Source organism: Bos javanicus, chromosome 2 (genome assembly GCF_032452875.1).
Source record: "Bos javanicus breed banteng chromosome 2, ARS-OSU_banteng_1.0, whole genome shotgun sequence".
NCBI lineage: Eukaryota > Metazoa > Chordata > Mammalia > Artiodactyla > Bovidae > Bos > Bos javanicus.
Window position 1 is genome coordinate 17,469,588 of NC_083869.1, and position 15,680 is coordinate 17,485,267.

General features: G+C 37.7%; 1 protein-coding gene across 9 annotated transcripts in view; it reads left to right on the forward strand.

Annotated features, from left to right (window-relative positions):
- ZNF385B (zinc finger protein 385B) overlaps positions 1-15,680 on the forward strand; it is a 372,985-nt gene that overhangs the window by 323,176 nt on the left and 34,129 nt on the right. For all 9 annotated transcript variants that reach the window (XM_061433976.1, XM_061433957.1, XM_061433967.1 and 6 more), the window contains one exon: positions 11,339-11,501. In XM_061433976.1, coding sequence (XP_061289960.1) covers positions 11,339-11,501 — 163 coding nt within the window. The remainder of the gene's footprint in view (positions 1-11,338; positions 11,502-15,680) is intronic.

The window sequence follows — 15,680 nt, forward strand, 5'->3', positions numbered from 1 at the left end:
TTCCTTCCAAGGAGTAAGCGTCTTTTAATTTCATGGCTGCAGTCACCATCTGCAGTGATTTTGGAGCCCCCCAAAAATAAAATCTGACACTGTTTCCACTGTTTCCCCATCTATTTCCCATGAAGTGATGGGATCAGATGCCATGACCTTCGTTTTCTGAATGTTGAGCTTTAAGCCAACTTTTTCACTCTCCTCTTTCACTTTCATCAAGAGGCTTTTGAGTTCCTCTTCACTTTCTGCCATAAGAGTGGTGTCATCTGCATATCTGAGGTTATTGATATTTCTCCTGGCAATCTTGATTCCAGCTTGTGCTTCTTCTAGCCCAGAGTTTCTCATAATGTACTCTGCATATAAGTTAAATAAGCAGGGTGACAATATACAGCCTTGAAGTCCTCCTTTTCCTATTTGGAACCAGTCTGTTTTCCATGTCCAGTTCTAACTGTTGCTTCCTGACCTGCATATAGGTTTCTCAAGAGGCAGGTCAGGTAGTCTGGTATTCCCATCTCTTTCAGAATTTTCCACAGTTTATTGTGACCCACACAGTCAAAGGCTTTGGCATAGTCAATAAAGCAGAAATATTACTCAGCTATTAAAAAGAATGCATTTGAATCAATTCTAATGAAGTGGATGAAACTGGAGCCTATTATACAGAGCGAAGTAAGTCAAAAAGAAACATACCAATACAGTATACTAACGCATATATATGGAATTTAGAAAGATGGTAATGATGACCCTATATGTGAGACAGTGAAAGAGACACAGATATAAAGAACAGACTTTTGGACTCTGTGGGAGAAGGCGAGGGTGGGATGATTTGAGAGAATAGCATTGAAACATGTATATTATCATATGTGAAATAGATTGCCAGTCCAGGTTTGATGCATGAGACAGGGTGCTCAGGGCTGGTGCACTGGGATGACCCAGAGGGATGGGATGGGGAGGGAGGTAGGATGGGGGTTCAGGATGGGGAACACATATACACCCATGACCGATTCATGTGCATGTATGGCAAAAACCACCACAATATTATAAAGTAATTAGCCTCCAATTAAATAAATAAATTTTTTTTGTTTTTTATTGTTTGTTTTAATTTTATTTTATTTAACTTTACAATATTGTATTGGTCTTGCCATATATCAAAATGAATCTGCCACAGGTGTACATGTGTTCCCCATCCTGAACCCTCCTCCCTCCTCTCTCCCCATACCATCCCTCTGGGTCATCCCAGTGCACCAGCCCCAAGCATCCAGTATCGTGCATCGAACCTGGACTGGTGACTCATTTCATATATGATATTATACATATTTCAATGCCATTCTCCCAAATCATCCCACCCTCTCCCTCTCCCACAGAGTCCATAAGACTGTTCTATACATCAGTGTCTCTTTTGCTGTCTCGTATACAGGGGTATTGTTACCATCTTTCTAAATTCCATATATATGCGTTAGTATACTGTATTGGTGTTTTTCTTTCTGGCTTACTTCACTCTGTATAATAGGTTCCAGTTTCATCCATCTCATTAGAACTGATTCACATGTATTCTTTTTAATGGCTGAGTAATACTCCATTGTGTATATGTACCACTGCTTTCTTATCCATTCATCTGCTGATGGACATCTAGGTTGCTTCCATGTCCTGGCTATTATAAACAGTGCTGCGATGAACATTGGGGTACACGTGTCTCTTTCCCTTCTGGTTTCCTTGGTGTGTATGCCCAGCAGTGGGATTGCTGGATCATAAGGCAGTTCTATTTCCAGTTTTTTAAGGAATCTCCACACTGTTCTCCATAGTGGCTGTACTAGTTTGCATTCCCACCAACAGTGTAAGAGGGTTCCCTTTTCTCCACACCCTCTCCAGCATTTATTATTTGTAGGCTTTTGGATCGCAGCCATTCTGACTGGCGTGAAATGGTACCTCATAATGGTTTTGATTTGCATTTCTCTGATAATGAGTGATGTTGAGCATCTTTTCATGTGTTTGTTAGCCATCTGTATGTCTTCTTTGGAGAAATGTCTAGTTCTTTGGCCCATTTTTTGATTGGGTCATTTATTTTTCTGGAGTTGAGCTGTAGGAGTTGCTTGTATGTATTTGAGATTAGTTGTTTGTCAGTTGCTTCATTTGCTATTATTTTCTCCCATTCTGAAGGCTGTCTTTTCACCTTGCTAATAGTTTCCTTTGATGTGCAGAAGCTTTTAAGGTTAATTAGGTCCCATTCATTTATTTTTGCTTTTATTTCCAATATTCTGGGAGGTGGGTCATATAGAGGATCCTGCTGTGATGTATGTCAGAGAGTGTTTTGCCTATGTTATCCTCTAGGAGTTTTATAGTTTCTGGTCTTATGTTTAGATCTTTAATCCATTTTGAGTTTATTTTTGTGTATGGTGTTAGAAAGTGCTCTAGTTTCATTCTTTTACAAGTGGTTGACCAGTTTTCCCAGCACCACTTTTTTTTTTTCCATTTACTATATTTATTAGAGGAATGTTTTCTTTTTTTTTTTTTTTTGCCATGAATTTTTTTTTCTATTTATTTTATTTTATTTTTAAACTTTACATAATTGTATTAGTTTTGCCAAATATCAAAATGAATCCGTCACAGGTATACATGTGTTCCCCATCCTGAACCCTCCTCCCTCCTCCCTCCCCATACCATCCCTCTGGGTCGTCCCAGTGCACTAGCCCCAAGCATCCAGTATCATGCATCGAACCTGGACTGGCAACTCCTTTCTTACATGATATTTTACATGTTTCAATGCCGTTCTCCCAAATCTTCCCACCCTCTCCCTCTCCCACAGAGTCCATAAGACTGTTCTATACATCAGTGTCTCTTTTGATGTCTCGTACACCGGGTTATTGTTACCATCTTTCTAAATTCCATATATATGCGTTAGTATACTGTATTGATGTTTTTCCTTCTGGCTTACTTCACTCTGTATAATAGGCTCCAGTTTCATCCACCTCATTAGAACTGATTCAAATGTATTATTTTTAATGGCTGAGTAATATTCCATTGTGTATATGTACCAAAGAGATTGTCTTTAATGCATTGTATATTCTTGCCTCCTTTGTCAAAGATAAGGTGTCCATATGTGCGTGGATTTATCTCTGGGCTTTCTATTTTATTCCATTGATCTATATTTCTGTTTTTGTGCCAGTACCATACTGTCTTGATGACTGTTGCTTTGTAGTAGAGCCTGAAGTCAGGCAGGTTGATTCCTCCAGTTCCATTCTTCTTTCTCAAGATAGCTTTGGCTATTTGGGTTTTTTTGTATTTCCATACAAATTGTGAAATTATTTGTTCTAGCTCTGTGAAGAATACTGTTGGTAGCTTGATAGGGATTGAATTGAATCTATAAATTGGTTAGGATAGTATACTCATTTTCACTATATTGATTCTTCCAATCCATGAACATGGTATATTTCTCCATCTATTAGTTTCCTCTTTGATTTCTTTCACCAATGTTTTATAGTTTGCTATATATAGGTCTTTAATTTCTTTAGGTAGATATATTCCTAAGTATTTTATTCTTTTTATTGCAACGGTGAATGAAATTGTTTCCTTAATTTCTCTTTCTATTTTCTCATTATTAGTGTATAGGAATACAAGGGATTTCTGTGTCTTGATTTTATATTCTGCAACTTTACTATAATCATTGATTAGTTCTAGTAATTTTCTGGTGGAGTCTTTAGGGTTTTCTATGTAGAGGATCATGTCATCTGCAAACAGAGAGAGTTTTACTTCTTCTTTCCCAATTTGGATTCCTTTTATTTCTTTTTCTGCTCTGATTGCTGTGGCCAAAACTTCCAGAACTATGTTGAATAGTCATGGTGAAAGTGGGCACCCTTGTCTTGTTCCTGACTTTAGAGGAAATGCTTTCAATTTTTCACCATTGAGGATGTTTGCTGTGGGTTTGTCATATATAGCTTTTATTATGTTGAGGTATGTTCATTCTATTCCTGCTTTCTGGAGAGTTTTAATCATAAATGGATGTTGAATTTTGTCAAAGGCTTTCTCTGCATCTATTGAGATAATCATATGGTTTTTATTTTTCAGTTTGTTAATGTGGTGTATTACATTGATTGATTTGCAGATATTGAAGAATCCTTGCATCCCTGGGATAAAGCCCACTTGGTCATGGTGTATCATCTTTTTAATGTGTTGCTGGATTCTGATTGCTAGAATTTTGTTAAGGATTTTGCATCTATGTTCATCAGTGATATTGGCCTGTAGTTTTCTTTTTTGTGTGGCATCTTTGTCAGGTTTTGGTATTAGGGTGATGGTGGCCTCATTTAAAAAATACAGTCTCTATAATTTACAGTATTCATGATAGAATTAAGAAATTAATTTTCTGGGATGAACTTTACCTTGACCCATATATATGATTAATTTGTTTTCAAAAGGAGATTATTTTTAATTTTGGCCTACTTTGAAAGAAAGGAAATAACAGGAAGGGAGAGCAGAATTCAGCAAATGAAAGGATTTGGAGCTCAGATCACAACTGATATAGTCAGTCTCCAATAACTGTCTCTTTTATGCCCCATTCTCCTCAACTGTAAACTGGAAATATAGAGTATAGTTGGATAATCAGGGGCAGAACTTTGGATTGTGGGAATCATCTAAACGTAATAATCTGCCTTCACATAGTTGAAATATAAAACTCACTGGAAAGATGAGGCCAATTTTTGTTCACTTGGAATTGTACATAAACAATTTTATTTAAAAGATTAAAGCCCCTTCTTTAAAAAGCCACTTTTCGCTATATTCTAGGTAATTTTAAACTCAAACTGCAATTTTTTTTTTAATTCATCATGTAAATTCTGTTGTGGCTGTTAGGTCCATTTATAGCTTCTCCATATTTCAATGTGTAAAGTAATTCTACCAGTGAATTATGCACCAGAAGCCTGAACATCAGTACTCTTAGCTAAGAGAGTACATTTGAAAAACTACCTTGAAGCCCACCAAAAATCTTAGCATTTTTAAGAAATGGCTTAATTTACCTACATGGAAAAGTTTGGAAAACATAAACACATACATGTGTAATGCTCATATATTCACATAGTGGCATTTTAAAAGCAGCTGTAATCCAGCATCTCTACTTCTGTTTCATGATATTTTGATAGAATCTGAATTAGGCCCAAAGGGAATCAGCAATCTAGAGCATACATTATTTTCTTCCTGGAGTAACCACTTTTCTCTTTAATAATATAGAAATATTTGAAGTTGATGGCCTTTATACATATATACTACAAAGCCAGTAAATATGAAACACCATAGCCAGAGTTCTGGCCTTGAAGGAATCCAGAGGACCCTATTCACATTAAAGTCTGTGTGACAGTAGTCCCCCTCACCCCCCCAGCACACACAGTGCACAGCGTGGCCACCCTGGACAGGCTATAGCCCCCTGGAGTGTTTCACTTAGCTGTAACATATGAATTAGCAAAGTCATTGCATCTTTTTAAGCTGAAAATCTCCTAACGGTTATAATTGTGTTTGGACTTTGTTTTCAACAGATCCCAGTAGATGAGGACTAAACAAAGTGAATATCAAAGCCAGTAGTACATCATTACTGATATTGCAGGCCTTAAAATTGCAAATATCAGCAGAAAGACTTATCTTTGGATTAAGTAAGCCTTTCTCTTGGGTGTATTTTATGTTTCTTATGTTGTAGCATTGTCTCTGAGAGGATGTGATCTTATCAATGCAACAAATGTGCAAAAAAATAAAGCATGTTTAGAGTTGAATGTAGCCTTATGTTAAAGCAAAGATTCAAGTAATTATCTAGCTGCTCCTGCTGCTAAGTCGCTTCAGTCGTGTCCGACTCTGTGCAACCCCACCAACGGAAGCCCACAAGGCTCCCCTGTCCCTGGGATTCTCCAGGCAAGAACAGGAGTGGGTTGCCATTTCCTTCTCCAATGCGTGAAAGTGAAGTCTCTCAGTCGTGTCCTACCTTTAGCGACCCCATGGGCTACAGCCTACCAGGCTCCTCCGTCCATGGGATTTTCCAGGCAAAAGTACTGGAGTAGGGTGCTATTGCCTTCTCCGAATTATGTAGCTACTGTTCAGTAAACTCTAATATATCTAACTATGGTATTTTAAGTGTCATGCTTTTATCTCAAATTATTAAATCTTCTATATAAATAATTTAGTTGTGCTTTGAGTATAGGATTATAGTTTGCAGCAGAGGATAAAATCTGTGATTTAAAAGCAACAACGTTCTTATAGCCATCTATATAAAAGATGCCTACAAGTAGAACATTGTTTTTTACTTGTAGAACACTATGCTATATTTTCTGTTTTACACTGGATAATAATGTTGGATGTGGCAGCCTTTCCCTGTTGTTCCTTTTATATGTCTGTGTTCTAGTGATACTGAAAAGCAGCTATGCCCAGGAAACACTGCACAATTCACAGGACTTCACTTGCCCAGCACATGCTGGTCCCTCTACCTGAAATGCCTCTGCCTCCACACTGCCTCTTCAGAACTCCACCCTAGAAGCAGGGCACAGCTCTGATATTCCTTTTCCTTGAAGCCCCCACGGTCCTCCTCCAATCCAAAGAGATTTACCTCTCCTCTGACTCTCAGACTTCTTTGTTCCAGTTTATCTTCCATTTTATAGTTTCACTCTCTGTTTGGGTTATAGTTTTTTATACGTCCATCTTTTCTTCCAACTACCATTCTTTTTTTTTTTTTTTTTTTATTTTATTTTTAAACTTTACATAATTGTATTAGTTTTGCCAAATATCAAAATGAATCCGCCACAGGTATACATGTGTTCCCCATCCTGAACCCTCCTCCCTCCTCCCTCCCCATACCATCCCTCTGGGTCGTCCCAGTGCACTAGCCCCAAGCATCCAGTATCGTGCATCGAACCTGGACTGGCATCTCGTTTCATACATGATATTTTACATGTTTCAATGCCATTCTCCCAAATCTTCCCACCCTTTCCCTCTCCCACAGAGTCCATAAGACTGTTCTACATCAGTGTCTCTTTTGCTGTCTCGTACACCGGGTTATTGTTACCATCTTTCTAAATTCCATATATATGCATTAGTATACTGTATTGGTGTTCTTGTGAGCAAGGGGCCTTTGTTTTTAATCTTTCACAATGTCTAGCATATGGCAGGTGTAATTCCCTGTGGAATAATCAGGGGTTTTTTTCCCCTTGTTAGTTTAGGCTGGTTTATGGTAGTTTGTTTGACATCTGTTTTATTTGGCATTTTCGTATATAGAGTATATACATTTTTTTTCTGAAAAGTAACTGGCCTCTGCTACTTCCCAACTAGCATTGAAATCTAAGGTCTCAGAAAAATCAGATGCCAACAGTTTTAATGATACACTTTCTGTAATTAAGGGAACAGTTCCAATTACATTTTAAGATGCAAAACAATTGGGTCTCTTAGTAAATAAATAGTTGAGGACTTCCTCCAGTGACTTTACTCTGCTCCAGCCACCTGCCAGTTTGTGTTTGGGCTGTTTGTTCTGCCCAAAGAAAACATAGTTCAGTGTCTTCTTTCAAGATCCTATCTACCTCTCTGAAGTCCAAACTAGAAATAAGGTAAAAAACAGATATGGGAGCTCAGCGAATTATCGAATTTCTCATTATAGCATTTTTATTTGTAAAGTAATGCATTATCTCATTATTTATCTTTTTTCTTTGGACCAGTAGGGTCCTAAGAGAAGTGGAGATTTCAGAAAGTGAGGGGCCTTAGTAATAAAGATAGAGATGAATGGAAGGAAAAAACATCCCAGGATGTCATCTCCTGTCCAAGCTATTCCTCTACCATTGGGTGGTCAGGTAGCTACTGCAGTGACCTCTGTAAGAGCCTAGATATCAGTGAATTCCTGTGTGAAAGTCAGTATGATGCTTTGGGTAACTCTCTGATTTTGACAATTCTTGGCAAGGGGTTTATTTGATTACTGCCAGTTTAGGGTGTATAGAAGTACTTTTGGAAGGGAATCAGAAAGCAAGCCATTAGTGCTAGACAAATAGGTTGCTGATTACTCGCTGAGGTATAAAATAAGTTCATTTGGTTAGCCAAGTCTCTCAGAAAGGATACAAGAACCATCGCTGATCAGGCTTGATCGTCTTGCCTCATTCATAGGTTCTCTGGCTCTTGTCCTTGTTGCTTTCATTCCTCAATTAAGGAGATTCCCAGATAATGAAGTCAGGTTAATCGTGTTGCTATTTAACAATGTCTCAGTTTCACTTGAAGATTTGCCCAGGATTTAGAAGCTGTTGACACCTCAGATACAGTACTGAGGACAGCAAAGTGCTACTAACCAAGAATATCACAGGGAATTGGAAAGATGCCAAGCATGAGTGAGTGGGGTCTGCCACTGTCTTAACTCGGGATCTTTCACAAACAGCAGCGAGCAGAGGCTAAGAAAGCTTGTTTCACTTTTCTCAAGGCCCCAGAACTCAAAAGGAAGGTGAATCACGGCTTAAGAGAGCTCTTTCTATCTTGGCATCCAGTGAGGTGTCACTTAGCTGGCTCTTTAATCCCAAGTGCTAATTGATGCTGTTAGCTTTCTGCAAGGGTGCCAGGAAATAATAATGAGGAAGTGACACTCCACTTATCTTGTGCTAGGAGGTTTTATTTAGAGAACTTGATGTTTCTTTAGCCAAAGGACACTAAAGTAACATCTCACTATTTAGTATACTTGGAAAGATGAATTAACTAGGCGGTCTCCTGATGTCTTGTAGAAATTGTTATATACCAAACAAGCGGGCCTTTCTTAGCTACTCAACAGAAGGTTCAGGCCTAACATACTATGTTAGTGTTGGTTTGGCCAGAAAGTTCGTTTGAGTTTTTCCATAGCATCATACATAAAAGTCCAATTTTCAATTTGAACTTTTTCAATCCAATAAATTTATTTCCATGAATTAAGAAGATAGTCCCTACTCATAGAAACTTCTACTAAAGTATAATCCTTCACTTAGTCATTAAAAGCAGTGGGCTTTGTATGTAATTTTTTTACTTCTAATAAAATTATATTGTTAATTTAGTGTATGTGTATGTTTAAAATGAGGATACATAGTTATTTGGGCTCCTTTGGTGGCTCACCATTAAAGAATCTACCTGCCAACCAGGAGATGTGGGTTTGATCCCTGGGTCAGGAAGATCCCCTGGAGAAGAAAATGGCAACCCATTCCAGTATTCTTGCCTGGCAAATCCCATGGCAGAGGAGCCTGGTGGGCAAAAGAGTTGAACAAGACTCAGTGACTGAAGCAACAACAATAATGTATAGTTAAATAGGGGTACACGTGGACGCATTTCAGATCCACAAAGTGCCTTCTACACCAACCTGTGTGACTTCTGATAAAGTATTTAACTTCTCGTGCCCAGTGTTCTATTTGTAAAGTGTTGACCAATAATTGTACCTACCTTACAGGGTATTATGATAATTATATGAGCAAATACACATAATTCATTTAGAAATGTTCTTGGCAGAGGCTCAATAATATTGGTCATTGTTGTTATTTCTTCATGTTATCAATTTTTAGTTTTATTTGTGTATTTTCTTAATTTATGCCTACCCAACAGTATTTGCTGGATTTAACCATTCTCAGATGTTAATAAAACTTAATATTACACTTTTTCCTCCCTTAGGATTGGATTTTTTTCAACTTGACAGAGAACAGCATGAGAAGGCCTTGAGCAAACCAACTAAGAACAATGATAAGTCAATGATAGTCTAAAATAATATTTATGAAAACATATTCAGAAAGTTAGGGACTAAGTATAGTCAATTCAAATCTGTTGACCTTGGGGGATCCAGGTTATGTGCTAGGAAAATCACATATATTTAGTTGAAATGTAGAAGTAAAATCTGACTCCTGTCCATTGCCACATCTACCTACACACACACACACACACACACACACACACACACACACAACCTATATTCTGCTTGCTGAGGAAAATGGATGAAAATATGAGTATTACCATCTTCAAACACACACAAGTGTATATAAGGAAAACTGAAGTTAAAAAAGTTATTATTTTAGGAATCTTCGAACAGAAACTTTCGCTTTCGCTTCTTATTTTATATAACAGGCTTATCAGCATCTTTACCTTTCTAACCAAGCTAATACACCATATAATATATGTTTTAGTTTGTTTATATTTTGGGGGTCTGTTTTAAATGAAATTAGAGCCACTGCTGCTAAGTCGCGTCAGTCATATCCAACTCCGTGCGACCCCATAGACGGCAGCCCACCAGGCTCCGCTGTCCCTGGGATTCTCCAGGCAAGAACATTGGAGTGGGTTGCCATTTCCTTCTCCAATGCATAAAAGTGAAAAGGGAAAGTGAAGTCGCTCAGTCGTGTCCAACTCCTAGCAATCCTGTGGACTGCAGCCCACCAGGCTCCTCCGTCCATGGGATTTTCCAGGCAAGAAGAGTACTGGAGTGGGGTGCCATTGCCTTCTCTGAAATTGGAGTAAATATACTTAATTCTTCAGTTAACATGTGCATTATACTAGAAGCCAAAAAGGTAAAATCCTTGTTCTTTAGGTAGAGGAAAATTTTCCAAAAATCAGCAAATTGACTAAATGTTTTCTTGTTTTTCCATAACTTGTTTTTTGTCTTTTGAAAATTTTTAAAAATCGCTTGCCTTGATAACTCTTTTTTTTTTTTTTTGATCTAGTATTGAAGTCACAGTTTCACCTATGCTTTGAGTATACGTGAATGTAGTACTAACTGCTTTGACTTCAGAATCACATCTGAGATCAGAAGCAAGCATTGTCCCTATTTCCTTTGTGGCTTCTATTGTCTGTTCTTAGAATTGGAGTCATCAGAATGACACGTTAAGCACATAGAGATGACTCCACAATGCAGTGCCATTTCCACTCTCTAGCTGGTTGCTTTATCACATCACTTGCTCTCAGAGCAGAGCCAAGAGAAATATAGGTGCAAGGAAGACAGATTTGTAGCTAAAAGGAAACTAAATGAAGTGGTCGTGTAAGGTCTTACCCAGGTAGGACACTCAAGGTGCTTGTTGCCGGCCAAACATTCGACAAGTAACCCCGATGGGCAGTGGTGGGAAGACATTAATGACAAAGTTCACCTTCATCCCAGTTTTGCCCTAACCCTTCTGTCCACTTGTATAATGTCTGGTTTTGAAAAACACAGGTCCTCTGTGTTGTATAAAAAAAGGTCTCAGTATGCAGAAATCTCTTAGATACTGGTCTGCTACTCATTAAATGCCAAAAACATAGTTGAGTGCTGAGCTATAAATGTCTGTGGTGCCTATGACTGAATGTATTTTTTCCTGCATGATCATCCATTGTGGTGTTTGTAAGTAGCAAAACAATGAGCCTGATTTGTTCTCCTTTGTAGAGCCAGGCCGAGGCCCACTACAAAGGAAGTAAACATGCCAAGAAGGTCAAAGCACTAGAGGCAACGAAAAATAAACCCAAAATGGTTTCTTCCAAGGACAGCGCAAAGGCTAATCCCAGCTGCTCCATCACTCCAATCACAGGCAACAACTCTGACAAATCAGGTCAATGACACTTTTTGTTCTTTACATTCTCTGTGTTCCTCCTGGTCCTGTCCCTACCTCGTTCTCTTCCCCTCCACTGTTGCATGTTACTCTCCATGATTCGTTTTTATAATATGAGTATATTTCCTTCACAGGAAAGGTTATGTGTTTGCACGGAATCTAAGCATTTGATATGTTACCATTCCATGTTGTTAAATATATACCTTTAAGTATATATGTGTGTGTATAAATATATATATATATAATATATGCATGAAAATAAGTGGAAGCTTCTTGGTCACATTGTGTTTAGACAAAAATCAAGAAATGGGTCTAAAATACTGAGTTTATTATTCCCCTCTATTCTTTTTATGTTTGGTTTTTGCAATGGACCTTTCAGTCAAGGAATTCTTAAACTTGTTTATTAACAGACATTTTTATATTTTCTTACCCCAGTGAAGAGGAGTTGAAGGGCAACAGAGTAAAGTTTTTTGAGAGAGTAACACTATTAAGTGAATCTAGAAATGTGTCCAATAATAAAAGCTATTGATTTTTTAAGGTCTTTGTAGACTTCCCCTCAGAGTTATAAATGAACTTAAAGATTTTAAAGGAACTTTTCACAGTTATGAGCTGACTAAAAGAACTTTATATAATCGGAAATGGGCTACTCATGGAAGGGCCTCTTAAGAAGAGTCTCTATTTCATAGTCCCAGTGAATCAGCAGTTTTTCTGAGTAGGTTCAAACTGAATGACTCAGGAAGAAGGAAAAAAAATTGTATTTCTAGTGGGTATGCCATGAAATTGGATGTTTAATAGGCTTCCACACATTCACAGCCACCTGTCAGCACCCAAGATGGAGGAGTCTCCCTGTTGCAGTGACCGTCTATGAAGGAAAACTGAGAGAGTGGTCCTTTTCTCCTATGTTCGACTCTCTCTTTAGGTACCTCTCTGTTGTTGGAAGCACACAGACACACACTGCTCTTCTGATTTTCTTCTCCTCTCCAAATCATTATAGAATTTGAGGACGAGACTTAAGAATGCTTTCCTGTGGTTGCCCAGGGGCTTGGGAGAAAAACAAATCCGTTTGTAAAAGGAGGATTCAGAAAACCCTCGTCGGACAAAGAGACTATGTAAAATGTGACCATTATTGGTGAGGTCCCATAGATGCTGGTGCCCAAAGCTCTGAAGCCTGGAATGAATGAGCTGATTCAAACTTGGTGATAAAAGACTTCTGTTCTCTGTGTGATAGGATCACTAAATCGTGATACCTGATGAACAGATAATAAATACTAAATTATTACATCACACTTCTCCCCTTCTAAAGAACAAAACCTTTTTCTGCATATTAGCAAGTTAATCTTTAACCCAGACTTATCAGTTATTAGAGTCAAATATTATCTCCAGTTTATAAATCAGCAAGCCACGGTGAGGTCCACATTGCATCCGCTATCTGCCCAATGTTACCCAGTGTTTGGAAGACTAGGATCCATCATCTCTGACTTCCTGCCTGATTTCATTTTCTACAGGATATTGTTGCCTCTATGAAATAATATTCTGAGAAAGGTTTTCTTACCTGACTTGTGCTACTTATGCACAGAAGTCCTTATAAGCAAATGATAAAAAACAGTGGAGGTTATTGTCACTCCATTCCTTCAGCTTATTTAAGACTTTACAAATAATCATGTTTGCCTAGCGGGTAATAGGAACACACCAAGATCAAGCACAGTAGTGGTATAAACAAGGAAAGAGAATTGAGATCTAGAAGAACCCTAGGAGATGACAGTGGGGAGAGAAAAACAAATCTCAAGCCCAGAGTCTCTTCTCCAGTAGCTATGTGGTTGTCTTTAATCCTATATCCTCTGCTGCTTCTGCCACTCCCCTATGTACCCCCCCAAAATACCTGTGGTCCAGCAGTATTGACCTCACTCACCATGTCATTGTCCAGACTTGGATTAGAAATCATGGAAGCTATATGTGTTTGAGGGTTACCTCACTTTTCCATGTTCTTCATACTCAAAATCTTCATAAATTAGTAGGCAAGTCATTGGTTAGGTCATTCAGATTACTTTTTTGTTTCTCCATGTTTTAAATATTGATACTAGTGAAACATTTAATTTGTCCTATTATATCTATAAAAGCAATACCAAAGCTGTTGGAAAATGGCACTATTTAAAAATAAAGGTTATATTTGCTAAATAGATATATGGTTTTTTTTTTCCACCTTCAACTAAATGTTGGCTTCTAAGCAATAATTTACACATGTGTTTTGTACAATTTTCAAGTTAGAAAATTAGAAAGTTTGCCCAGATGGGAAATCTGGTCTAAATAATGTAATACAAAACCTATTGTTGACCACCTATTTCTAAATCCTTAAAAAGTTCCTTTTGTCATAACATTATTATGAGAGACGGTCATGACGTTTTGGTAACTGGTTTTGATTTTGTTTAAAACCCCACTTTAAGAGAATAGGAGACCCAGGGACCACACCTTCATAAACAGTCTAGGTGGGTCACAGAGGGAAGGGGGAGGGAATAGGAAGGAGTGTGGTACTTAATTAACTGAAGTGTTTTATTTCAGACAACGCTGCCTCTAAGGAGTCAGCCAAAAAGTAGAGTAACAGTCACAGTGAGAAGTCATGGTTGACTGATAATTCTTACAAGACTGAAATTCACTAGCACTGATCTTTTTGTTTTGAATGAAGAGTTCCTATCAAGTGAGTTTAAGCAGTATCTATGTGATTCTGAGATATTTGAGTAAAAAGGGAATATGCTAGTAACATGGTGTCTCAGCTATCATTTCAAAATCCAAGCATTCAGAGCATCCAAAAGATTTAGTAATTCAATTTCCTTTCTCATATTTTAGCAGCAATAACTTAGCAATAGAGTATTGTCCAATGAGGGCAAATCCTGAGGAAGAGGAAATAGCCAACTTTTAAGGGAGGGAGCTTCTGGGAGTACAGCATCTGGGGATTCACTGAAAATCAGTTGAGAGAAAAATGTCATTTCAAAGAATCTGACAAGTACGGGACTGACAGATGATCTCACTTTACTCCCTGAGAACACAGATTATTTATTCTAAGAAGTGACCTAACAGTCTTCTAAGAGCTAGAAAAGCCTTTTTACCTGCTATTTTAACAACTGGGGCAACCATTTTTTATGATGCATTTGGAGACATAATTTGATCATGTTGTGTCTGGATCTGAGATTTGTTATAATGAAACTATCAGATATAAAAAGTTCAGGGTATTATTGGAAGCTTTCTCTCTCTCTCTCTCTTTTTTTTTTTCTTTCAAATCTGTAAAGAAAATGAGTTTAAACTACAGTAACAGGAATTTCATTTATTATAAGAAGCTTTGACCACATGATTGAAAAAAACTAAATATGTTTTATTTCAGGCAAGGATAGCTGTCCTATTCACTTTTTAGAAGTTAGAATAGAATTAAACATAAAATCCAAAGAAATAGCTTTCTAGTCTTCTAGGATCTATCCCCACTTTTCATGATGTATCAGTGGGAGTTCAAAACTTTGCAGGAGGGAGGATAAATGTGCTTTGGGAAAATTGGGGTCAAGACACAGCAAGCATTAGGCAGCTTCAGGAAGATGGCTAGAACATATTGGCCAGACATTCTACCCAAATTTCTCCCTGGAGTTCAAGTGTCATAATGCCATATGACAGTACACTTCCCTGTGATAATATGCCCCTTACATCAAGTTGAATGCTCTTTGTGACAGCATTTAACCACTCATAGCAGAGCCTTTGGAAAACCTTATTTCGAGAAAATAATGAAATATTTTGATAATCAACCTAGAGATAAATATTGTGATAATTCAACCTAATGGTCCATATGTCTAGTCTTTAGCACAAGATTTTTTTAATTAATTAGGTATCAAGATGGGGAAAATACACGTCTAGCTCAAAGTATATAAAGCTATTTAAAGCTAAACAGCTTTTAATCAGTTGCTGTCTAAAAAGATGATAGCAGATGGAATGATTCAAAATGCTATAGATATATTTATAAATGCAATTAAGAGCAAAAGATGATGGAACCAACATGTTCTGCTTAAAATATAACAATAGGAATACCTTGGGTTTGTTCAGTTTGTAAAATCCAGTCACATAACTATTTTCGTATGACCCCTGCAACAACCCTGTGACTGGTCAGGCTGAGACTAGTATCCCTCTTTCATACATGCACACAAT